This window comes from Cyprinodon tularosa, unplaced genomic scaffold (assembly GCF_016077235.1).
Source record: "Cyprinodon tularosa strain WSP-4 unplaced genomic scaffold, ASM1607723v1 ctg880, whole genome shotgun sequence".
Classification (NCBI taxonomy): domain Eukaryota; kingdom Metazoa; phylum Chordata; class Actinopteri; order Cyprinodontiformes; family Cyprinodontidae; genus Cyprinodon; species Cyprinodon tularosa.
The window spans coordinates 38,688-64,597 of NW_024039652.1; the positions used below are offsets into that span (position 1 = coordinate 38,688).

General features: G+C 37.8%; 2 protein-coding genes across 4 annotated transcripts; one reads left to right on the top strand and one right to left on the bottom strand.

Moving 5' to 3' along the window:
* Nucleotides 1-489: 489 nt before the first annotated feature.
* Nucleotides 490-8,705, bottom strand: lrp13 (low-density lipoprotein receptor related-protein 13). Its single transcript, XM_038273645.1, has 21 exons — nucleotides 8,571-8,705; nucleotides 8,328-8,474; nucleotides 6,336-6,551; nucleotides 6,068-6,265; nucleotides 5,699-5,914; nucleotides 5,397-5,626; nucleotides 5,143-5,272; nucleotides 4,792-4,982; nucleotides 4,518-4,704; nucleotides 4,145-4,357; nucleotides 3,892-4,075; nucleotides 3,621-3,822; nucleotides 3,286-3,450; nucleotides 2,966-3,166; nucleotides 1,948-2,491; nucleotides 1,755-1,874; nucleotides 1,559-1,660; nucleotides 1,255-1,482; nucleotides 828-1,185; nucleotides 624-723; nucleotides 490-542 (listed from the first exon to the last, which is right to left on the bottom strand). Exons 1-21 carry the CDS (start codon nucleotides 8,659-8,661, stop codon nucleotides 519-521), a joined length of 4,047 nt encoding a protein of 1,348 aa, XP_038129573.1. The 5' UTR covers nucleotides 8,662-8,705; the 3' UTR covers nucleotides 490-518.
* Nucleotides 8,706-11,420: 2,715 nt separating this feature from the next.
* On the top strand, nucleotides 11,421-24,584 carry LOC119775604 (mothers against decapentaplegic homolog 2). Of its 3 annotated transcripts, XM_038273643.1 has the most exons (11): nucleotides 11,421-11,589; nucleotides 13,060-13,459; nucleotides 15,125-15,214; nucleotides 15,398-15,591; nucleotides 16,176-16,310; nucleotides 16,457-16,531; nucleotides 17,306-17,359; nucleotides 17,492-17,704; nucleotides 18,776-18,913; nucleotides 19,137-19,281; nucleotides 22,423-22,546. In XM_038273643.1, exons 2-11 carry the CDS (start codon nucleotides 13,227-13,229, stop codon nucleotides 22,544-22,546), a joined length of 1,401 nt encoding a protein of 466 aa, XP_038129571.1. In that variant the 5' UTR covers nucleotides 11,421-11,589; nucleotides 13,060-13,226. The 3 variants fall into 3 exon arrangements, with proteins under 3 accessions (XP_038129571.1, XP_038129572.1, XP_038129570.1); XM_038273644.1 differs by lacking the exon at nucleotides 22,423-22,546 and having other exon boundaries at nucleotides 19,137-19,285; XM_038273642.1 differs by lacking the exon at nucleotides 11,421-11,589 and having other exon boundaries at nucleotides 13,227-13,459; nucleotides 22,423-24,584.
* Nucleotides 24,585-25,910: the final 1,326 nt, after the last annotated feature.

The window sequence follows — 25,910 nt, forward strand, 5'->3', positions numbered from 1 at the left end:
AGCTACTTTGGTACAATTATGTTAAATTCACATTTCTCCTTTTCACCTAGCTTGATCTCAGTCATTTAAATTTTTCCCTCAAATAGCCAATCAATATACACAGCTATGAATTGTAGCTTCTACTGTTCAACCTTGATTAATGCCAACCCTTACCCCTTGAAACACTTTGGTGATGGCACGCAGTTGTGCGCATTTAGGATTACGCAAAGAAAATAAAATGTTAATTTTAGACCTTGTTCCTGGATTAAGTGAGCACTTCTGGTACATTCAAGTCTTTTAAAGGGCATGAGATTTAACTTATAATTCAATTTACTATCATACATTGAAGTCTATGGAACCCTTTTAATATTTTCTTTTTGGTTTGCCAGTTGCTTCAATCCTAAACAAACTACATTTCATGTAAACCAATTAAAGGCTGTGTGCAATTACAAATGCTAGCAGTGTCAAGACTGTTTAATGCTTTGAAAGAAACAGATGCAAATTGAAAATGCCAACAGTTTATTAAAAGTTAATTTTCTTTAATCCACAGAAGATACTGGTTCCTGCAAAAGATTAGAAAAAGAAATAAGTCACAAGCTTAAATGCAACTTAAACAAGCCACCATTACATTCCACAATGTTCACCTCCTTCTCCGAAGCTGCCTGAGCATTCTTTGTGCTGGGTGATTCAACTTTTTTCTCCAGGTCAGACATGCTGGTATCCATTGTTGCTTCTGGGGTACTCCTGTATTTATGAGATTACTTTAGTCACACTTCTACAAGAGTCACATCTGCAACAACGTGTGCTGCTATATTACATGGAAGACAATATAGAACAAATTTAGAAACCTTGATGCAGCATTCTTTTTGAGAACCACTGCCATCACAGCAATGATGACGATTATGCCACATAGACCCGCGGCACCATAGATTATTGGGCCCTGCATGCTCTTCACATCATCCTGGCAGGAGACACCAGTGTAGCCATCTAAACATTCACATGTTCTGACCCCATTGGTTTCAACACACTTTCCATTCCCATTGCAAAGATCCTGGTCACACTGCTGAGCTTCCAAGTTCCTGATCTCACTGCCATCTTCCAGGGAGTTTTTCCCCTCCTTTGGGGGTACTGTATGAGGAGACAATGTGCTTTGAGGACTTCTAGGAGAAGCTGCTTTGGTTCCCGATCCCTGTTCAACACCAGAACCTTAAAAGAAAAGTGAGGTTTCAGTTGAGCGCTTTAGGATGAGTAGTGATAAAAATAAAGTATTCATACAGTTTTCATCCGAGTTATCAGAGCAGTCAGCATGACCATCACAGAATTTCTCAGCTGGCAGGCAGGTTTGGTCCAGACATCGTCTGGTATCAGGTGAGCAGATTTGACTAGGGCTGCAGGTTGCATCTTTTGCAATAAAGTCATGGGCACAGTTGCATGTCCGGCCTGCTGGAGTGGCAAGACACAGGTGCTCGCAGTTGCCATTGTTTTTTGCACACTGGTTGGAATCTGAAATTTTACAGAACATAACTGCATTTTAGATTTTATGGGTGACACTGCATCCCATGGGAATTTGTTCACTTACCTGACTGGGTGGACTTAAAGGCTTTCAAGTCCATTACTTTTGAGTCAACCTCAAACCATAGCTTCTGTTGCTGATCTTCTCTGTACCATAGTCTTGTCATGTCTGGGGACGATTATAAAAAGTTTTTCATGTTATATTGAGACATTAAAACAAATGAAGTGTGTAGGTTTCTCAAACTCTTATAGCTGTACATTACCATCAACAGTCATCCAGATTGGCACATTGTCCCCAATTGCCACAGCACTCAGACCAGCACCAGCCTCTAGCTCCTGATATCCAGAGCCATCAGTCTTTATCAAGCCGATTGTTCCTGATCCTGTTTAAATTTAGAGGTCATTTTATGTAGATTCTTTGAAAAAAAAAATCCATTATCTTCCAAGAAGTTGTACCTGTGTTAGCCCAGTAGATTGTATCCCCATTACTGGAAAAGGCTAGAGATGCAGGCTGAAATGCTTGCTTAGAAACAACTTTATGCTCTCCACCATCCATGTGAGCACATTCTATTGCAGCATTTTTGCCAGGAACTTTCAAATCTAGATTAGTAAAACACATTTTTCCAGTTTGAGGATGAAGGGCAATAGAGCTCACTCCGGTGAGCCCCTCTTTAATGAGAATGGCTGTGTATGCCCCAGTTTTTGAAGTGACATGCAGCCGGGTCTGTTTGTTGCTGCTCCAGTATACATTTAGGGTTACCCAGTCAAGTGCCATGGCAGTGATTTGGTCATCCAGCAGTTTCAGAAGCTGGCCCTGAACAACTAAAGTTTTGTCTTTCAGCTTGTATGAGTTAACTGATGTTGTATCGTCACCCGTCAGAATGAGGGTGTTCTCACGAGTGCTGTAATCCAAGAGCCTCGTCTCGCCAATGCTGGGGATCTGTAATGCCAAGTGTTCAGGCCAGCCTTTTATATTCACTTGTTGGGACTGCAAGTAGATCTGCAGAAAAAAATTGAGGGTTTGCATTAGTGCTGCAGTCTAACATCTTGTACCAGTTAAGATTGTAACATTGTGGAGAAAGCACAAGAACAAAGTGGAACAAGCCACATTCCTTGTTCTAAGGAAGCCCTCAGGGTTATACTGAACTAGCAATTGAAGGCGTTTTTCCTCTTGGATTTGGAATGACCCAAACCCAGAGTTTTGCAGACATTTGATTAGATTGGAATACAAAGCTGACAGCTAAACAAGAGTGATAAGTTTACAATGTACATTCAATTATGCATGGTCATTTTTAAATCTTTCCTCCATCAAGTAAAAGCACTTTTGTATGGACATTATTCTAATAAATCTGAATGTTAGCCAACCACCATTCTTTCCTGGGTGCCCAGTACTAAACTATTTAAAAATAAAAAAAAATAAAAAAAAAAGCCCAACATGTTATAAGTTTGTCATTTAGACTTCTAGAGAACACACCTTTGTCACAGTAGGTGGTGACAAGAGCAGCAAGAATGTCGATTTGACTAGACTGGAACAGGTTAGACCATCTTCAGCCAGCGAAAGACCAGGGGGACACTTGCAGACAGCCTTGCGTCTAGGTGCCAACAGGCATATATGGGAACAGGCCATCTTCTTGCAAGGGCTCTCCGTATCCATCTGAATTATAGGGTGGATGATCTGGAAACAAAGTGTTACCAAAGTTTACCTTCAGTTTGTGAAACCAATTTACAGTTCACCAAGGTTTGCATCCACCTACACATTTATTCTACAATTAACTTCTGTAGTAAAAATCTCACCTTCACAGAAAAAGGTTGTCCTGGTCTCTTCAGTATAACCTGTCGGTTCTTACCAGAGAGTTTATCAACTGCTTGGACTACCCTTTTCTTTGCATCAGACCAGAATAGCAGGTCATTGAATACCGTCACAGAAAATGGATTTGTAGTTTCCTTCAGCTGGAAGACCTGAGAGACAATATAATGTTTTTGTACAAATTAAATTGCTGAATAGTTTTAAGTTATAACAATAAAAGTCACCATCTTGCAAATCAAATGCAGTTAGCATCTTGTAAGCCAACCATTACTGGAAAAGTGAAAAGTCTCCAGTTAAGCCTGAAAGTAATTTTAACACTCACCTTAATTTCATCACCATCCAGTGTGGCAGAACCAATTGCACCCAGCCTTTCATCTGTCCAGAAAATCCTTTCTGAAAGTATATCCACTGCAATGCCACCTGGCCAGCCCAAGCTAGAGTTTACCACTGCCTTTCTCTCAGACCCATCCATTCCAGCACGTTCAATCTTTACAAGGTTACCAATTTCTGTCCAAAACATTAACCTAGAAGACAAGTAGGAATGTCATCTCTAAAGTTTATTCTTAAAGACTTTATACAAATAAAACACCAACCCTTTTTGTGGTAGCAGAGCCAAAGAGCGAGGCTGATCCAAGTCTTCCTCCAGGATGATACTTTGGTCCAATGACTTGACAGAAGTTTTGAGAAGTTTGACAGCAACTATTTGACTATTCACACCATCAATCCAGTATAGGTTCCTTCCAAGCCAGTCCACAGCTACAGAATCGGCCCGGACACCTGAAACAAGAGGGCAGGTCTTTAAATCTGTTCCTGTCAGTTGTAATACCAAGTGACCACACCAAATACCTTTAATCAAGATTCCTGCAGTTTTCTGGTCCATGGAAGACCACCTGATTGTTTCTGTGTCCACACTGACCCAGAAGACTTTCTGGTCCCTCCAGTCATAGTCTATAGACAAGATCGCCTTTTGGGCAGAAGATGCCAAGATATCAAGGCTTCTACTGCGCAGGCCATACATGTACAACTCCGTTTGGACGGACATCAACAGGAATGGTTCACCTATAAAGAGATCAGCTACTAACAAAGAACGTTTGCAGAAGCTTTGTGCATTCTAGCCCTTGTATGAAGGAAACTAGAACCCCCCCCAAAAAAAGTCTTGCTTGCTTATATTTACTAATGTTGGAACAGCCTTCTAGATTGCATACTGAAAATACTTTACCTGTGATCTTGCATTGGTATCCATCTGCCTCCATTATAAAGCCAGGATGGCACTCACATCGGTATGACCCAGGTTTATTGATACACAGATGACTGCATACATGTTGTGCCTGGGGTTCACACTCATCTACGTCAGCACATGTGTGCTTATCTTCCATAAGCCTGTACCCTTTTGTACACAGACAATGCTACAAAAAAAAGAAGTTTTACTGTTATCCAGCATGCATTATTGAAGTAAAGGTGGGAAGATCTAAACAGTTAAAGTTGCTCCTCACCGGTCCCTGGGGTGTGCTGTAGCAACCCTGTGAGCAGCGGTTGTCATCATCAGCTGTACAGGCCATCTGGCAGCTGCCTCCCTCATCTGAACCATCAGCACAGTTGGTAACACCATTGCACACCAGAGCTGATTCCAAGCACTCCTGGTTTCCACACTGGAACTTGTAAGCAGGGCATGCTTTTGTTCCACCTTACAAGTTTATAGTAAACATACAATAAGCATTGCACAGCATTTTATTGGCTGAAATATTAATACATCAGGCACTCCTGTCTTGTGCAAAGTCATCCTAAAACTGCATTTACCTTCAGTGATTTGTTCCTTAAAAGTACTGCAACCCCCCAAAACTCACATTCAGTCTCATCACTACCGTCATCACAGTCCCTCATGCCATCACACCTCCAGACTCCAGGAATACACAAAGTCTTTGATTTACATAACCACTGGAAGCTTCCACAGCTGACTGGAAGCACAGGGCAATCCTAAAGCAGGATAATATCACAATGACAATGGTTTGCATATAGGTTAAGCCAAATTAAGAGCTTGGCAAGATGTCCTAAAAATTCAGGTTTAAGAGACCACTCAGGTCATTTATTAAACACTTACCTTTTCATCCGAGCCATCTTTGCAGTCCTGGTCACCATCACAGATCCACTCCTGCACCAGGCACTCCTTGCTGTGTGGACAGCGGTGTTTGGTTGTACACTCTGGTGGTTTGGTGCAGCCCTCCTCATCAGAGCGGTCCCAGCAGTCAGGGTGACCATCACAATGCATTGAGGCCAGAACACACTGGCCACTGACGCACTTAAATTCAGAAGTGCTACACCTAACATCAGCTACAGGAAGGCCAAATAAATTAAACTCTTGCTAAAAACTTTGTCACAAATCGTCAGATCATATAGACATACCACAGGCTGCCTCATCACTGCCATCACCACAGTCCTTCTCCCCATCACACAGGAAGCTGTCAGGGACACAGCGGCTGTTGTCGTCACACATGTGAGCACAGCCCTCCATGCGCTTTGCACATTCAAGTTCATCTGAATGGTCCTGACATTGTGGTACCCCGTCACACACTTTGCTTTTCTCTATACACATCTTACCATGGGCACACTGGAACTGGTCTGCAGGAAGGATCAAATACCCCCCCAGACAAAGATGGCAAGAAAAGGAATGGATTAGGGGAGAGCAGTTGTAACAAGATACCCCTCATCCTAGTTTCTTTAATGAGGCTCACACAGCCAATATTTGCCTTTACACAGGTTTGACAACTTTACCATTTCCACATTCTGAAGAGCAATCCTTCTCATCAGAGCCATCAACACAGTCTGGTTCCCCATCACAGATGTATCTGTAATGGACACAGTCTGACTTGTCTTCACACATCTGGGAGCCAAGACCACACCTGAGAGGACGAGACAGTCCAGAGGGAACCTGTACAGGACTCTCAGTTGCCCCCATCTTCTCTTGGTCAGCTGGGAAACAAACAGTCAAGATGAAAACTTGACACCATAGAGCCAAAGAGATTAAACACAATCCACATACCACAGTTTGCCTCATCAGTGCCATCAACACAGTCCTTCTCGCCATCGCAGATGAAGCTTGCAGGTAGACACTGGCTCTTGTCGTCACAGTGGTGAGCACAGTCTTCAGGATGTTTCAGGCAATTTTCCTCATCCGAGCGATCCTGACACTGAGACTCACCATCACATACCTGGTCCTTGTCTATACATTTCTTTCCATGGGCACACTGGAACTGATCTGTTTTAGGGGATATATTGAAAATGGTGATGTTAAAGTTAACCTTTAAAGACATTTAAGACCAATAGAAATATTTCTGATGTTGATTGACTTTAGTGATCTCAGTGGAGAAATGTTACTGGCAAATCATGAAGTTAGAAGTGTAGGGGTGTAAATCACATCCATCATGGCGATTCGATTCAGTATCGATTTCCTGAACCAACGATTCGATTATTTTCGATACTCAAGAATACACCACGATTCGATTAATTTTTTTTTTTTTTTTTTTTTACACCTTACAGGCTAAACAAATTTTCAAGTTTGAAATAAATCAATGAAAGCTGTAATATCATTATGCATTTTCTTTAGAAACAACAGCAAATAACAGAAGTAGAAAAGTTGCATCAAAAAATACTACACAATATCAGTGTAATGAGTTCAATGCAATACCTCGGCTCCAGAGAAACTGTCCAACATATTTTTTTAGAACGTAATAAATATACTCAGGAAAGAGAGATGTTGCGTAGAGAGTTAGACAGGAATAAAAATAAACTAGATATAAGGAAATTGTTTCAAAGGTCATCTGGGGATGTAGTTTTTGGTAGTATTTTTTAATTTTCTAAGAAGACCGGGTATTTTAGGGAGAATATAATAATTTGTCTGGTCCATACTCCATTCTGGAAGGTGGCGGTAATGCAGCTATAAGTTGTTTGCCAACCGCCATTAAATAAAAGAAGAAGGGTCCAGTGTCGACGTCACCACCCCCTTGAGAGACGCTGCACCTCTCCCAGATTGTAGCTGATTGCAAACAGTGCACCAGACAGGAGGCCGGCTTGTTTTGTTTTTATGACCGAAATTGCGGGAAAAAAAACTCCTGAAGTTCGACCCGCTAGAAGAGCGAGGTGCGCGAGACCGCTGGGACCCTTTTTCCAGCTGAATCTCCGCTCTTTTTGCCCCATTGTCCCTCCGTCGTCGGACTAAACTCGCCCCCACTTCCTCATCGCCTCGGCCGTATCTAGACCCACAGCGTGTAGCCCAGACCACGCTTCAATACTGAGCATAATTTAAAAATGTCTGTGTCAAGCTTGCTGCAACAAACTGCTGTAAGAGTATAACCAGGAAGCACGGTAGGAGGGCAAAATAGGTTTAGCGGCACCGCAGCACGGGAGGGAGAATTACGCCCAGGAGCAAGTGGATAAAAATAGACCGGAGGAAAAAAAAAAAAAAACATGAATCGATTATCTTGCGGACGTGTCGATGCATCGGATCGTCGGCTTTTGGATCGATACAAAACGAATATTATTTACACCCCTATAGAAGTGCAGGCAAGACTCAAGCATGTTGTCTTTATAGCTTAACATAGTTTCTGGAAACTAGTTTGTATGGAGATGGACCAAGCAAAAATGTCCGTTTATAAGGAAAGCACAAGATCTTTGACTCTAGTTTCATATGCAAACCTGTTGAATTAGCCAGTTAAATTGTCACATGCCTTGGTTGGGGTGGGTGGAGTTTGACATTTTCCTGTTCCAATAGTCAATAAAATGATTGCAGCTCAGCAAACCCTGTTCAATCTGCCATCAATTGATATCAGGGGTGTGAAAGCTTGGAAACCTCCAAGGCATGCGGGAAGTATGCCTTCAGGACCAGGGTTGAAAAACACTGGCCGAGGTGTTGAGCTATGAATACCACTGATGTATTCAAACATTTTAATCAAAACCTAATTATCTGTAGTATTTAAAGCATCATTATGTTCAGGTTGTGTCATGATTAAGTTAAACACAAACATTAAAAACATACCAGAACCACATGCAGAGTCACAATTCTGTTCATCAGAACCATCTTCACAGTCTTTATCCCCATCACAGACATATCTATGGGAGATGCATTCTGAGCCATCCCCACACAGATAATAGCCCACTTGGCAACGCTTAAGAACTCCTTCAGCTACATAAAAGGGTAAAATAAAATTGACAACCATAAGAACAAGTATAGCCATTTGTAAAAAAAAATAAATCTGAAGAAAAAAAAAAAAAATCTTACCTTGAAGGTACACCGCCAATAAAACCACACATCGCCATAACCAACTACCCATTGCCACAGGCAAATCAAAAGAAACCAGATACCAGGACATGCAACTGTGGCCTCCTATAAAGGCCCAAGGGGAGGCCAATTGAGCCTAATTGAACACCTGAGTAAAGGGAGGAGCTGCTCATGCTGTTTGGTGGGAGGGTATGGAATTCCCAATTTGCCACAAAACAAAAAACAAATAGCCAATAATTGAAATATATATGTATGCATTTGCAAATAAGATTAAACTGGATATCAATAAATAAATATTTATTCAAATGTACACAGGCAAGTGGCTGAATAATTAGCTTCTTTTTTAAAGGCTCTGGTCCAAATGCAATAACTTCTGTTTTGTCTGCTTTCAAAAGTACAACATTTAGAGTCATCCAGATTTTTACATGTCTTTCAGGAGAGAACTGTAGAATATACAACAGGTTATTTTCATTGGGATTTAGGGACAAATAAAGCGTATGAGCTGAAACAAAAATGTATTATGTAAACCAATGAGTTATAATCCTAAATATTGCCAAAAGATATTGAGCATACAGTAGTTGATATGTAATATTATAGAGGCCCAAAGCCTTTGCATTTCATGACTCCTTTATTTCACTGCTATTAAATTAGAAATACATGTAACATGATATATATATTATACTTAATAATGTCATTGATTACAACATATTTATGAATAAAGGGTCCATATAAATAGTCACAGTTTAATTACTGATTTTGTGGTTAAGTGATTATGAAATCTGATATAGTGTATAGTTATGGCTAAATGACAAGCCTTTACTGAACTGTGATTATCAGCACCAGGTGTGGTAAAGCAGGAAAACAATACACTGAAATCATACCGTTGACAACTTTTAACACATCCTGGCAGAGGTGAGTAGTAAGTAGTTACATTTACACAGTTACAGCTAATACAGTTTTTTTTTTTTTTTTTTTTACATGTACTTTTATGAGTAATTTTACAGCATTGTACTTTTTACTTTTATTTGAGTAAAAATCTGATAAAATATCAGTACTCTTACTAACATTTCTAGCAATTTTGGATAATTAACTGCACCTAATGAAAACAAGATTTTTTCCTAAACAAATATGCAACATTGAAAGACACTCCTCTTTTTTGTACTCAAAGCTTATTGGTCAAATGTTTTGTTTTTTTAATCTGCTGAGTCCGTAGTGTCATTTGGAGGTTACGTTAACTGACAGTATACCATAATTTAACCTATTCTAAAAAATGTAACCATGGATTTTTAAAGTTTTATAACTCAAAAATCCTAAAAATCATTCCTCTTCTTAAATTACCATCCTGCAATACCATACCCTTTGACATTTTATTACTGAATGTGTAAAATTTCTACTACATATTTACAGTAATGGCGATAATATTGCCCTTTTAACATTTAATAGAATACATTAATTAGTGTTGCACCGATACCAGTGTCAGGCGGGGCCCCGATCCAGCACCTAAATGGTGGTATCGGTATCGGCGAGTACCAACAAATAGGGCACCGATACCATTTTGAGAGCCAAAAGTTTATTCATCTATTGTCACCCATTCCAGGTAGGCAGTAAAAAGTTCTACTGGATTCACTTTATATAAGTCTTTTTCCTTCTTCACAAAGGTAGGCAGCAGCTTAACAAAGCCATGATGGCAATTATTTTACATCCAAGTAGTATGCAGTTCTTCATATATTTAATATATATACACACAAATCAATTTCAAACAGATGGTATTGGTATGGTATCACCGATACTGCACAGCCAAGTATCGGGGCCAAAAAATGGCATCAGCGCAACACTATTATTAATAGAATATATTAATTAGGCTATGTATGCTTAAAAAAAATTTTAATTCCCAATTATTATTTTTTTTTTTTTTATTAGACTACTGGTAGTAAGGTACTTAGAGATTCACTTCCAAACAGAAACCCCACATTCATATCTTCAGGTAACACAGAGTACATGTCAGACTTAATAATATTACGTTAGCGATAGTTTCAAGGTGTTTGCTTTATTGTATATCTCGTACCATGTTTTTTGGTTGTGCTGTTCTTTTTTTTTTTTTTTTTTTTTTTTTTTCCATCTCATTACAGGTGTTGAAGCAGACTGAAAATGTTTTGTCATTGTCTCCTTCCTATCTCCTCTTTCTTTCATCTTTTGTCCTGTTTTTTTCTTTTTCTTTTTCCTTCTTCTTCTTCTGTTTTTCTGCTCTACTTACATTGCAGTGTCCATATGAACTGTAAAACTCCCTGCATAATTATAATAAAGCAATTTATATACATGAAACAAGTGGAGCAGTATGGCAATTGCCATACCGCTACACTTGTGAAAGTAAAATCTGTTGGGCTCCTTTTGGCATCAAGACAATTATTCTTATTGCCACCTTGCCAGACAGGACACTGTAAAAAAAAAAAAAAAAAAACTGGTAGTAAGTGCATCAGTTTGTCAGTACTTGAGTAGCCTTTTTTCCAAATAGTTTTTTAATTTTTTAATTTTTTTAGAGGATACTTTTTACTTTTACGTGGGTAAAAGTATGATGAAGTTTTAGACCGTGACCAATAATGTATGATCCTTTACAATGAACCCTAGTAAAGTCAAACAATTTTACCTCAGATAAAATATTAAATATCGCCAATCGCCAACATGGTTTCTTTCATTTTGTAACATTGCAGATATAGACAACTGCGTGTTAGATTGACAATAAACATACTGCAAACAATTGTTTCCTTGTTTTGATATACCATTAATATTTATTTTAGTCGTTCAGCGGGGATGGATTAGGAGTTATTGCGTCATTGTGACGTTTGTAACATGCTCCCCGGCGTCGCTAACTGAGCTAACGACCAACTGTAGCGCTGGTAGCAACTTTAGAGGATCCCTAGATGATTTAGCTTCTAAACTGCACCCAAAGGATAATTTTAGTGGGTTTAATATCTCCACGCGATAACCACTCTTGAAGCGGCTCCCTTGACTTGAAACCTGGGTAACTATCTAAATGCTTTCTTTAATTATTCGGCTTGGAATGGAGTTGTTTTGAAGCTGCGGCGATGTTACTCCGTTAGCCAGCGGGAGCCTCAGCAGTTTGGAAGAGTTCGTCCAAGATGCTAACACACTTTGCTATGGATATCCCAGGAGTCGACGGGTAGCTGGATTGAAATGAAACAGCTTTGCATTTAAAACCACTGACCGGGTTTAAAAGGCTCGGTCTAAATAATCCGGGTTTTGTGTGAAACTGTCGCCGCACTGGACTGTTGCGTACTGGGAGGGTTTTCCGCTGATCATAACAAAAGGATTTTTGATAACAAGCTGACTGCTAGCTCCATTAAGCTAACGTCAGATCCTTTAGCTATACGTTTTTGTTGTTAATCAGCCGTGTATGATAGAAAAAAGTCTTAGCTTTTCTTCGTCACCCTTTATTTGAAAAGATATTGCTTGTGCATTTTGGAAGCTAATGCTAGCAGTGCTAATGTTGTTTTGAGTTCAGTAGGCCCCCTCCAGGTAGCTAACAGCCGGGCCTCTCCAGTGGCGGTAATTAAAGCTCTATCGCCCCTGTCACTAATAATACTGTCCGATTACAGTCAGGTAGCAGCATCAATTGAGTTTTCTTCTGGATCTGTTGGTATTTCTGATAGAAAACAAAAGTCCTACAACTATGTCAGCTGAAAAGCCAGTTAGCTTGGACTGCTGCTGACAGACTAATAACTAATGTCTAGTTCCACACCGGTGCACTGACGCTGTTTTAGATTTTGAAAAGAATAATTTTATTTTGTTAATAAGTTTAGAAAAGCTCCGTGGCCACCTGCCATCAACATGTATATTGGGTTTGATTTATTGCTTAAACCGAGCTGTTATCTCTAGCATTTGTTGTGATTCTGTCTTATTGATAAATCACTCAGATTAATCAATATTTAATTAAAGAGACAGGTTTTAATTAAATATTGAGATGAAGAGATCAGACCAATCAGGTGTTTGTTTGAGGACAGTTCTCGTTAGGATTGTGTTTATTTTTTTATTTTGAGGGCTGAGCGACAGGCCTCAAAATAATGTGAGAAATATAAGTTTAATTTAGAAGAAATAGGCTGTGCTTATTTATCTATCTTAAAATAGCTATTTAACTTGCTGATCATCATTTATAAGAAGAGTGCAAAACATTTCATTTGGACATAGAAGCTAAAAACACTCATTGCAACACAATCCAAAGTATGTCAAAGCTGTAACAACCACAGGGTGCTGCTTTTGTGAACCTGTGACTCAAACTTCCCAATTTGACCTGAATTTGATCTGACGAATGTTTCGCAGTTTTTAATGTAGTTTACTTGTAAACAAACACGTTGTGCTTGGATGTAGTTTTATTTGGTTGTTGCTCTGCTTAAATACTAATATCATATCATAGTTTTTATAAATATATTCTCATGCTCTTTCTAACTTTGTGATTTTTATTTCTTTTTTAAAGGTGTTTGAATCTTTTGACTGAACACTGCTAGCGCTGGCTCCCACCCAGTGACTCACAATTCACTAAAGGGGCTCCTCAAGGCAAGGGCCCAGAGCTGTAGCTCCAGTTCCCACTTTGTTGGTGAGAGAGAGCTTAACCAAATCTACTGGAGACTCTCAGCGGTTAAGATGTCGTCCATCTTGCCATTCACCCCTCCTGTGGTGAAGAGGCTCTTGGGCTGGAGGAAGTCAACAAGTGGTCCGGCTTTAGCAGGGGGCGGTGAACAGAACGGACAAGAGGAGAAATGGTGTGAAAAAGCTGTGAAAAGCCTAGTGAAGAAACTAAAGAAGACGGGTCAGCTGGAACTGGAGAAAGCTATCACCACACAAAACTGCAACACAAAGTGTGTCACCATCCCAAGGTGAGATGCAGATTCCCAGTTACCTTTCAGACCCGTCAGGAAAACTTTGGTTCCTCTCTATGTGTTTGTTTAAAGCTTTCTTATGTTTCCTTATTCTTTTCCAATACTATAAGGCGGTCAGGACAAAAGCTTAAATCTTAAGATTTCTTCAGGGGTGCAAAAAAGCTCCAGATTATTTCAGCGATGAGGTTTAGCCGTATATTTTAATACAGCAGTGTTGTCAGAGTTGACAGGTTTTATTAAGGCCAAGAGAAAGATGTTCTCTTTATCAGCCAGCCAGCCTTGATAACCCAGACTAAAGCTCATTGGAAGAATTTGTTTCTCAATGAAGAGTTTCTAGGAATCCTCTCAAATGTTTATATGTGTCTGTACTTAGTCTACTAATTGTTATTGCTAAAGGCTTGTTTTGGGTTGGCAAGGGCCACTATTAGCTTCTCACAATACGATGACCGAAGCAATTTTAGGCTACATGCAAACAGGAGAAATCTTTTCCACTGCCTGGAGTTTCTATGCAAGAGAAGTAGGAGGACATGCAGCAAAGGTTGGGGGTGAAACCCTAAAGGCTGCGTTAAAGGCTTATATTCTCCATATATGTGATGCCTGCTGCACCACAACTCAAAACTACAACTTTATAAAACTACACAATGCCGTGATACAATTTTCCTATTTTTTAGAAACGCAAATTCTTGTTCCACTATTTTGGGTTAATTTCTCTCTAAGCTGACCAACGCTAAACCTTTTGTTTGCATAAAGTATCAGATGGTAAAGAATGTAAACTAGGTTAAACTAGAACCAGTGGATAAGCAGCTGAAAAAGTGGTAAAACCAGAATTAGAAAAAATAATTCATTTTCTAGGATTTAATATTCATTATTTTTTATTTTATTTTGTTTATTTAACATCTGATTTGGGACTTAAAACTTAAAATTGGTCAGAAAAAATGGGACTAATGTAGAATAATAAAACAGTATTTCAGTTTTGACCCTGTTTAAAATATATGTAAACCATAAAAAATGAAGTGATTTAACCTTGATATATCTGATTCTAGATTAGACTATTCTACATATAGAGTTGAAGATTTATTTTAAATGTGCTACAAACAATAGTAATGGATAGTTTGGCTTTAGAATTCAGTATATATGTCACACTTTCAAAACCTTATTTCCCATTTTGTCTCCTTTGATTAGCTCGACTCGTGCTGAAAAATGATCTGTTTGTAAAAAAAAAAAAAAACAATATGTTAGTATTTAAGTGTCTTTATATGATACCAAACCTTGGTATTTAAATAACTTTTACAGATTCCCAGTGTAACATTAAGTCTATCCGGTGATGTTGTGACTGAAGGGTCTAAACAATTATCAAGGAAAGTGGGGAAATTTTGAATGGCTACTACTGTAAATGTCTTTGGAGAACTTATTTTTATATTTAACACGATGCCAGAATGTTGAAGACTTTTTTTTTTATCTAACATTGTCTTTTATTTTAGCATTTATTCCTTATTTGCTTTTAAAGCCTTCTCTAATGAAGTTTATGTCCACAGCTGGATCCTCTTTCTTTTGCTACAAAGCTTCAGTAAAGGAGGCCTCGTTTCAGTCCCCCATTACTGCTGTATCTGAATGAACAATGTTTGTTTGTTTCTTTTGTTGATGTTTTTCCTCTCTCTACAGCAATTGCTCTGAAATATGGGGACTGAGTACACCGAATACGATAGAACAGTGGGATACATCAGGCCTATACAGCTACCCCGACCAAACCAGGTGATTATCCTCTCTGCCATGTTGCATACAACTGTCAGAGTTGTTAGGATATTGCTTTTTATTTAATTGTTTTTCTACTTGTCTCTGTTCAGTCCATTACTGTTGGTGGGGTCTCTGTGGAAACATTTTGTTTCCCCTTTAACAGTTTCTCTCATCCCTCTATCATATTTGCTGCTCCATCAGATCCTTAGATGGCCGTCAGCAGGTCTCACACAGGAAGGGCCTTCCTCATGTTGTTTACTGCCGCTTGTGGCGATGGCCGGACCTTCACAGCCACCACGAGCTACGTGCCATCGAGGCCTGCGAGTATGCCTTCCACCTTAAGAAGGATGAGGTGTGCATAAACCCCTACCACTACCAGAGGGTGGAGACCCCAGGTGAGAGGAACGCCACGGATTGTTGTCGGCTAATTCCTACATATTCAGGTGCAATCTGCATAAGTTGGTTTTGAAATGCAATCTTAATCCGGGGGAATATTTGGAGTTGTCACAATTCAATTTTATCCTTATTTGATTTTTCTTTTTTTCAATCTTTATTTCTATAGTTTTTGTGAGTTATTGGTGGGGTTTTTATTTTTTATTTATTTATTTTTTTTTTGTTTCACCATCAGCATTTTTTTATTTTTTTTTTACCACAATAAAAAACAAATTTGAGGAGGATGTTAGAATCCGAAAAATTGCCAATGAAAATGAATGCAAAGCTGAGTGAGAGCATCATGATCAAAGAAGCTTCGGACATACTGTTGATGACAATGATTTTTATTTCCTTTATTAGGAATCAGACCTAGACTTGGTAATACCACATCTAATCTCACTGATTGTTATCAAAGATGGAAACATTATTGGATCATTCATAACGAGAAACTTTATCATTTGAAATTTAACTCTTTAGACACGTATGTATTTTGCACAGATGGATAATAAACTCACATCTTCAGTTTTTTCTTTATCTACTGCTCTAGTGCTGCCTCCTGTTCTTGTGCCAAGACACTCGGAAATCCTGTCAGAGTTGCCACCTCTTGACGACTACACTCATTCCATACCTGAAAACACAAACTTCCCTGCAGGAATCGAACCTCCAAACAACTATATACCAGGTGGGACTATACGGATTTGACTGCACTTAAAACCTAACTTTTTTTTTTTTTTTTACATTTGCTTACAACTTAAATTCACCATCCTCTGGTTGGTGTGATGGACGCAATGGTTGGTATTAAATGATCAGCCTGGTTGTTTTCAACAGAAACGCCTCCGCCTGGCTACATCAGTGAGGATGGAGAGGCAAGTGATCAGCAGATGAATCAAAGTATGGACACAGGTACTGTAGAATGGTAAACCCTCTCCTGTGGGTTTTGGTTAGTTTGGTGGTACCTTTAGGCTTTAACCAGAAAACAGAACCCACCTGTTAAAAGCTGCAGGATATTAAGATTAGATCCAATAAACATTTGCAATGAACATTGAATTCTGTGAAAACAATACAATTTTATTTGAGAGCAAACCAAACGGGATAAAATCTTTTTGCTGTGGATTCAAGGCATATTAGTCAGTCCAACTTCTATGAGTTGGTCCGTTTGGCTGCTCCCTTAAAACTCACCACTACAATTTATTACAGCGTGTACAAAGACTCAGTCCAGATGTAACAAGGATTCAGGATAATTTTAAAGACACAGACGTAACTCAATAAAACACAAAGTCTATTTAACTTATTGCAAAAGTTAAATTAATAAATAAGATTTGATATTCCATCTTAACCACATAGTTTTCATTGAGGAAGATATTCCTGACGGCATCAGCTGCTTTAGCATACTGTCACCTGGGCCGGCATTTTCAAATGTTTTCCCAAACGTATTACCTCTTTACTTTCTAAAACATGTTATACTGAATTAACCAGCAAGCTTGACCAAATGTATTACAGGCATAGAGCCTAAATGTATTGTGGTAATATAACAAGCTAACGCAAATTGCTGTCAAAGCAGTTCTTTGCTGTGTCCGTATTGCACAGAGGGATATTTTTAGTGATGATAAACTAACACAATGGTTGTAATGTGGTCATCTGCTTTAAAATTATATTGTTTCTGTTTTTCCTTGCCAGGTTCACCACCAGAACTTTCTCCCAGCTCTCTGTCCCCCGTCAACCACAGCATGGGTGAGTGTACTAATACTAAGGCCTTCATGAGGAAAATAGCAGCATTTTGCAAACAGATGGCATGTGGAAGTTGTTCACTGCTGAAATCTCGTGCTGAATGTGATTACCAGCTCATGTGATCCCTTCCTGTAGACCTGCAGCCAGTGACGTACTCTGAGCCAGCCTTCTGGTGCTCTATAGCATACTATGAGCTCAACCAACGTGTGGGGGAGACGTTCCACGCTTCTCAGCCTTCGTTGACAGTCGATGGCTTCACAGACCCATCAAATTCTGAACGGTTTTGCCTCGGACTGCTCTCTAATGTTAACAGGAACGCCACCGTGGAGATGACTCGACGACACATAGGTATGGCCCGGCTGTCAGCAGCTTCAATTTGATGTAACTAACCTAGTGTAGTTACCTTTAGCTTAAAGGTTTTATGGTGCAGTCTGTTATCATGCTTGTGCCGACCTTCCACCTGATGTTGACATCAGGTGCCTTTCCATCAGCTTTTTCTAATGCATATTTTGAAATGTTACATTTAAAAAAGCTTGACAGACACTGCAAAATTAGGAAAAAATCTCCCTGAAATTTGCAACAAAAAAAAGCTTTTAATGCTAGCTTGAGGTATTTTTTGGATAAATTATAATAAAAAAAGGGTTAATGCGCAAAACGCAAGATGGGAAAGCTTTTTTTGTATCAGCTCTAAAATAGCAAAAATGACCTCACATGACCCATCAGCTGTCGACGTCTTCCTGGATGCTCCTATAATATGATGGCCTTGCCTGATCGCCACACATTTAGTTAAACTTTCCTCCATTGCTGATCTGTGATCAGTGCTGGATTGCAGCCTGTAGTTTTTGTTGGTTGAAGCCAGTTGGTTGATGTAATGCGGACAACGACTTATGACAATATTACACTTTGCACTGCTTGGTTAAGGGAAATACCGCAAATTCGCATTGCTTTTTTTATTTTATTTTTTTTGTATAAACTTTTAAAGGTTTTCTTAAAATGTGTATTTCAGTTGGATGGAAAGACAGTTATAGTAACCATATTTATATTTATATAAATTGAACCTGTCGACATTTATGAAACAATTACATGTATATTTTTCTTTCTGTGAAATTAATGCTTTTATTCTGGTCACCTTTTTTTGTCTTTGTTTTTTTAATAACTTGTTGCTAGAATCTTTAAAATATGTCACCAAAACACTGCTTAACAAAGTATTGTCCAATGTTTTTTAGAAAATTACAATGAGTGATTTTTCTTCATTCTTTTATATGTTCAGAATTAGGTTTACGTTCTATAACAATCTACGACCGAGGGATTGAATTCTTTAAAGACTTTAGAACTTCTCTGTACATGTTTATACATTATTTATATTTCTAATAATCATTCTTGGATATTTTTTGTTTGTTTGTTTGTTTGTTTTTACAGGAAGAGGAGTTAGACTGTACTATATTGGAGGCGAGGTGTTTGCTGAATGCTTGAGTGATAGTGCTATCTTTGTACAGAGTCCAAACTGCAACCAGCGCTATGGCTGGCATCCAGCAACAGTGTGTAAAATTCCTCCAGGTAAGAGGCTGAAAATAGCACCATGTAGTGTTCAAATGAGTTCTTTTTGTGGAATTTACTAAACTATAAAAATTCTTTTGAAATATTTTGTTTTTAACCACACTGATCAGAAAAGTTGTCAAATGAAATCTCATTAAACTCGCTGAGCAGAACTGGCCACAGATTTGCATGTTTTTCGACATGTTTCACTTCTTAAACTGATAGTCTGCTTGTTCTCTTTCAGGTTGTAATCTAAAAATCTTCAACAACCAGGAATTTGCAGCCCTACTGGCTCAGTCAGTCAATCAGGGCTTTGAGGCCGTCTACCAGCTCACCAGGATGTGCACCATTCGAATGAGCTTTGTCAAAGGTTGGGGAGCTGAGTATAGGTGAGATGTTTCTCAAACGACATTCATTACAATCAGAATAAGACTCTGCCTCACTTACACTGGTAATTTTAATTCATACTTACTGGGAAAACTTTTTTCAATTTGATCCAGTGTTAGTGGAAAGTGGTAAAGCTGCAACAGTTATAGCTTATGGTCCTAAATCAGACATTGTAGCAGTACTCTCCAGAACCACAGGGGGTGGTACACTACATAAGTTGAAATGATAAAGTACTGGACATCATACCCCAAAAATGGCTGTGTGCCTGATCATAAACATTTTTCTTTTATTCAGCTTCTAATTTTGTGGAGGAGAACTGTACATTTTATAACCAAATACATAATGGCGTTCCAAATTATACATTTCTAGTTTTAGTTAGCTTTATGTTGCACTTCAAAGAACAGCTAACCTTTAAAATTTTCAATAACAACCAGACTGACAGCTATTTCCTAGATACTACAGTTGATGCTGCCATGCAGTTCATTATTGCTGTTTGGCAGACACTGATTTCTATAAATCCAATAAAATCTTTATGAATTAATGCCCTACTTTTAGGGTTGTCACGATACTAAACTTTTCAACTCGATACCGATACTAAGGAAAATATTTGATACTCGATACCATTTTCGATACCACAAGGATAAAAACAAAGACAAAGACAAAATTCAACAGAAATATTTTCATTAATAAATAAAATACAATAAATAAACACAATAAAGGTTGTATGCTGTACATAATATTAAGCAAGCTTGATAAAAAACTTATAAAATTCAAATTAAGTGTTCCTTCCTTGGCTATGCTTTGCACACATAACAATCACACTAGCCAAACCAGTTAAGAAACAAAATTAATTCTCAGCAGCTGCACCACTTACAAAAAAAAAGTCTGAAACTGAAAAGAGCACAGAATTATTCAATCACACAGTGTTCTGAAAGTGCATTGTCCTCTATTCTGCACTTTAGATGAATGACTGCTTAGGTGTCACTGGTGACGGCACTGTATCGATACTTTTAAAAACGAGTATTGTATCCGGATACAACATTTCAGTATCGATACTTTTTTGAGTTTCGATACTTTTGACAACCCTACCTACTTTATACAAAAGTGTTTCACAGAAGTTGTGAAAATAACTGACCTAGTTCAACATGTCATATTTTGTTTGAAACAGCAGACAGACAAGCTAAATAAATGTATAACAAAGGAATAGTTTAACAGTTTCTCCAAAAAATAAAACAAAAAAAAAGAATCCACTGGACTTTTTTTAAGTTTGAAGATGTTTCAAAGCGAGCCTTATTCAGCAAGGCCAACAACTCCCTTTAACAACCCCCTTTTAGAGACATAGATAGGTATGGGGCATTGCAGGCTAACGAAGAAGCCAAACAACTAGATTTAAATTCATAGGTACTTGATATAAAACAATACAAAGTAGGGTTGTCACGATACTAAACTTTTCAACTCGATACCGATACTAAGGAAAATATTCGATACTCGATACCATTTTCGATACCACAAGGATAAAAACAAAGACTCCAAAATTCTACAGAAATATTTTCATTAATAAATAAAATACAACAAAGGTTGTATGCCGTGCACAATATTAAGCAAGCTCAATAAAAAAACTTATAAAATTCAAATTAAGTGTTCCTTCCTTGGCTATGCTTTGCACACATAACAATGACACTAGCCAAACCGGTTAAGAAGCAAAAATAATTCTCAGCAGCTGCACCTGTCACAAAAAAAGTCTGAAACTGAAAAATGCGTAGAATTATTCAATCATACAGAGTTCTGAAAGTGCATTGTCCTCTATTCTGCACTTTAGATGAATGACTGTTTAGGTGCCACTGGTGGTAGCACTGTATCGATACTTTTAAAAACGAGTATTGTATCCGGATACAACATTTCAGTATCGATACTTTTTTGAGTTTCGATACTTTTGATAACCCTAATACAAAGAGAACCTACATAATTGCCTTGTATTCTCATAGCAATCCAGACCTAAATTTTTTTAAAATATGTTACCTAAAACGTTGAAATATTCAAAGGAAAAAGAGAAAATGCTTTAAAGACAGTACAAAGAAACATTCACATCATATTCAAATGGATAGAAACAAGAACTATGAGAGAGAAATATTCAAAGATCTTTGTACCCTTTCATCTGGGGCTTTATCCAAAAATAAATAGTGTGCAATTAAATATTTGCTTTGGATACAATTAAAGGAGGTTTAGCAACACCTCTTGTGAGCTGAAAGAAATAAAATCCTGATAGTCGGACAAAAAGGATTTTTTTTTTTTTACGCTTAGCAAAGGATAATCGGCCTGATATAGTTTAGTAAGTAGCGAATGAAGAGCCATACTGCTGAGAGCCAACCATCAATGTGGATCGTAAAGCGCCGACTCTGCTCTTCCAGCTGTGTTTGTGCAGAAATGCATCACTGTCTGCATGCTAGCTCAAAGTTTTCAGAGTTGTGCATACTGTACTGGACCATTCTGGATTACTTTCACCCCTGCTGCTGCCACTGTCCATCTGTGGTCATGCAGAATGTGCACTGCAGCCAGGATGCAGCAGCACGGCTGATACTGCTTAGCTTGTCTAACCGATTACAACACAATGATGCATTTTTAATGCCTGACAGGCCACCCACTAATGTTTTTATTCTGTCTCATCCCATCAACGAATGACAAATGACTCTTTATGTTTTCGTCAAAGATCCATGTTTAGCTAACACACAAAAGCATTTTCTTTTTAGTTCCTACCACAAAAAAAATATCTATTTAGATGGGTTGGATAATTTAACTTATTATTCTAAGAATTTACACTGTAATCTTGATTTAAGTAAATTTTTCATATTAAATTATGTTTGTACAGAAAATAAAAATAATTTAATATTTTTTTAAGTAGGTAGACAGCTTTTTTTTAAGGGCAGTTAATCCAACATTGCAGATTTTATTATCCCTGATTTATTTGTGATAAAACACAGCAAAGCAAACAAGGCTGACCTCGGTCCAATTTATGGTTTACCTCGCTGCAATATCTCTGCAGCCCATTAGGGGGTCATGATCCCCTTGTTTAGGACCTCTGATCTAAACGTCAGATGATGTAATGGTGGCAAAACCCCAAACTGAATGTTTCTTTTATTTTCCAGGCGGCAAACTGTCACAAGTACTCCATGCTGGATCGAACTGCATCTGAACGGCCCGCTTCAGTGGTTGGACAAAGTTCTGACCCAGATGGGCTCACCATCTGCACGCTGCTCCAGTATGTCCTAAACCACAACAAAAAGACCCAAAATAAGCCCATTACAAAGATGACTACACTCCAAACTGGAAAAAAAATCCATACCAGAATTTGCTTTTGTGAAATGTTTCATAGTATTTGTGGCCTGATTCCACATCCCAGTTTTAACTTGATACACACATTTGCAGAGGAACAAATGCATCGACACAGTTCCACATGCTTATAAACACATGCAGATGTTTTTATTGAAAAAAAAAAAAAAAAAAAAAAAAAAAGGAGATTGGCACTTTGTTACCCATCTATGTCTTGCACCTTGTTAAATTGCTTTGCCCCAAATCCTTAATACTAGATCTATTTGTGGTACAAATAAAATGTATATTGGTTGTTGTCTGGGAAATAGAGGAAATACCAAAAATATCTGTGAATAGGTTCTCAGTGTTAAAGATTGCTTGAATGCTGAAGTGATTTTTGTTCCAGCCCACCACAACCATTGTTGTGAAATAAGTTTACTTCTCTATGGGAGACTTGGGGCCCTATCTCTTGTTGAAGGAGGATGGCTTATGAAAAAAATTATGGCCTTTGTTGCCGTTATTCTCCTGAAGGAAATACCACAATGTGTTAATAAAATTTAATTCAATCACCTCTGCCACAATGGCCCCTTTTTTAACTGACGCAGTGTGTCGGTCTAAGACATACCTTCAAAATAGACATATAGGAATGTTAGTAAAATAAATATTTCCAAAGCTCTAAAGTAACTGCACATCAGACTGGCTGTAGTTTATTTTGGTTGTTTTTGTTTTTCATTTGGTCGTCATATGGGACCTCAGTCTTTTAGCTGATTTGAATCCAAAAATATTTGCCCGGTTTTATAGCTATCAGCCAGGTTCTACAGGGCACGCTGGGCAGGGACCAGAAAATATCAGGAGGTATCAAAAAGCTTCTTTCTTTGCCGTTTTGGTGTTTTTTGATTCAACACTGGGACTCTTTGAGCTCTAAGGCGAAGCATTCAGGGCCTCATCAGATGATTTTTGAAGGCGTCAATGAGTTTGTTTTGTCCATAGCCAACATCCAGATTGTTTTGCTACTTTTTGTATTTGTGTGTATTTTTATATATATTAATTTCTGTCATCCTCTTTTTTATTAAAATACTTTAAAAGCTTAGAAATTTCTAAAATGACAGAGATTAGATCATTCCTACATTTTATCCCAAATTCTTATGGCATATCTTCATCTCAGTGAAGAGAAACAAAGTAATCACTGCCCTTATGTAGCCTATATATAGCCTCTGTGTTTTTCCCCCCAACGAAATCTGGTGCAAAACAGCTGTGACCGAAAGTTTAAATCCAATTCTTTGTGATATTTTAGATGGTTTAAGTTTTGCTTTTTCCAGTTTTTTTTCTCTCTTTTGTAATTTTTGTCCAAGCACATTTGTCCTCCTTTGACTTTTCAGTGCTTTGTCAAGAAAGTTAGACTCAAACACAAAATTGGCTTTTAAAATGTTACAGCTAACCTGGATGGGAGTGAATGTGCCTGCACACTGGGACATTATGTATTAATGTGCGTATTGTGTTCGTTCAGTCTTTAAAGGACAGCTTGTACAACGAAACTTACTACCTTAAACTCATTACTTGGTTGTTGCAAGTTTGATATGTCCCCAGTTTCATCTGTTAATGTACATGTGTTTACCATATGGCACTAGAGATTGTACTTGAAGTGCACCTAGTGAATTTTGGATATTTGGGGAAACTGAACCTTTTGTTTGGGTCCAGTGTTACATTGTTCTTATCTTTGGCCTACAACATATGAATGTGAAAAAAAGATACAATACAAAAACCAATGTGGACCAGATGTGCATATGCATAAAAGTAGTACATTATGTGTGTATTTAACAGTTATCTTTTTTGCAAACCAGTCAGTACTGTAGAAGTCGCAGTTGTTTTACCAATAGGGGGCGGTATTGATAGAGTTCTTTTTTTTTTCTTTCTGTTTTTTTTGACCATGAGCTTCTCAGGCGTGTGGCATATTATGCAGACTTCATAAAACACTAATAAAGATTTTTATTCTCATTAACTTGGCAGTGTTTATTGATTGAATTCAGTTTACTGTTGAATTATTTGCACATTGATAAATATGTTGAGATGTTTACTATACATTCCAAATATTGGGTCTTGTGTTGTTTGTTACAATCATTACAGATTGCACTTAAATCCTCTCTGTGACCTACATGACAGAGATAATGCTAATATTTGATACTCCATTTGTATAGTTAAATATAAAGGCTTAATATCTGTAATTTTATACAATTACTTTTGATTTCTAATTATTTAAACAATTTACAGCTTGAGCTTCAATGCTAACGGAAGATGTACTTTTTTTCTTTAACATTTAATGGATACTGCATTTTGCAACACAGACTGAACTAAATTTTAAATGACAAATTCAGTCCCACTCTAATTGTGTAGGACTAATTTCTTTTGTTTATAAGCCTTTATTGCCTCATGTGTCATTTGACTACTAGCTTTACATATCTTCAGACTGCTTATTTCTTTTTCCCTCACCCTTAAGGCTTTTGCCATCCATCTCCTTGGCAACCTCTCTCTACCCGCTGATATAAAAGCTTCTCCATGGCAGGATGCCAGCAGTACCCTGTCCAGTAGTGGGGATGCTTTGTTCAAATTGATGTGCAAGTTTTTTTTTGTTTTTTTTGTCACATAACATTTTGTATTTGTATTTGTGTTAAAATGCACTTCCTGTTGTAGATATTCATAAAAAATAGTTCAGCGCCTATTAGTTATATTTGTACACAATCTAAAAATATATTTTTTGTAAATTACCCTTAATGAAAAATATTGTTTAAAGTATAAACATTTATGGCACACTTTAAATTATCAATGGCTCTAGTTTATAAAAAGGAAAATTACAGTCTAGATGATATTTGCCAGGGAGGGGCCTGTGTTTTGTCATGGAAGCACAGAACAATAGAATAACACACAGAGAAGCAAGGGTAAGAGCACATTGTTTAGTAAAACGTTAAGCCGCTAAGCCACGGCTGCAAAGATGAAAACTGTGATCCTATCTTCGTAAATCTAAAGCTGTAAAACTGCAATTTCTAAATAATTGTTAAAGGAAATTGCTACAGTTAATAAAAAAATAGGTCCAATGGATGAATCAGTAACAGTCTCTGAACGCATATCATAAGAAATTGATTTAGACTTACACTGCAACAGCTGATCCAAAGTATAAATATTCTTGAAATTTTCCATAAATTGTAAATAAGATGACCTGCCAAATGAATGAGTATTTTTGCTTTTAAATGTATATAATTACTTAAAATAATGATATGGATGGTTTCTTTTTCTTATTGGAAAAAATAAGTCACCTTATTCCATCTACACA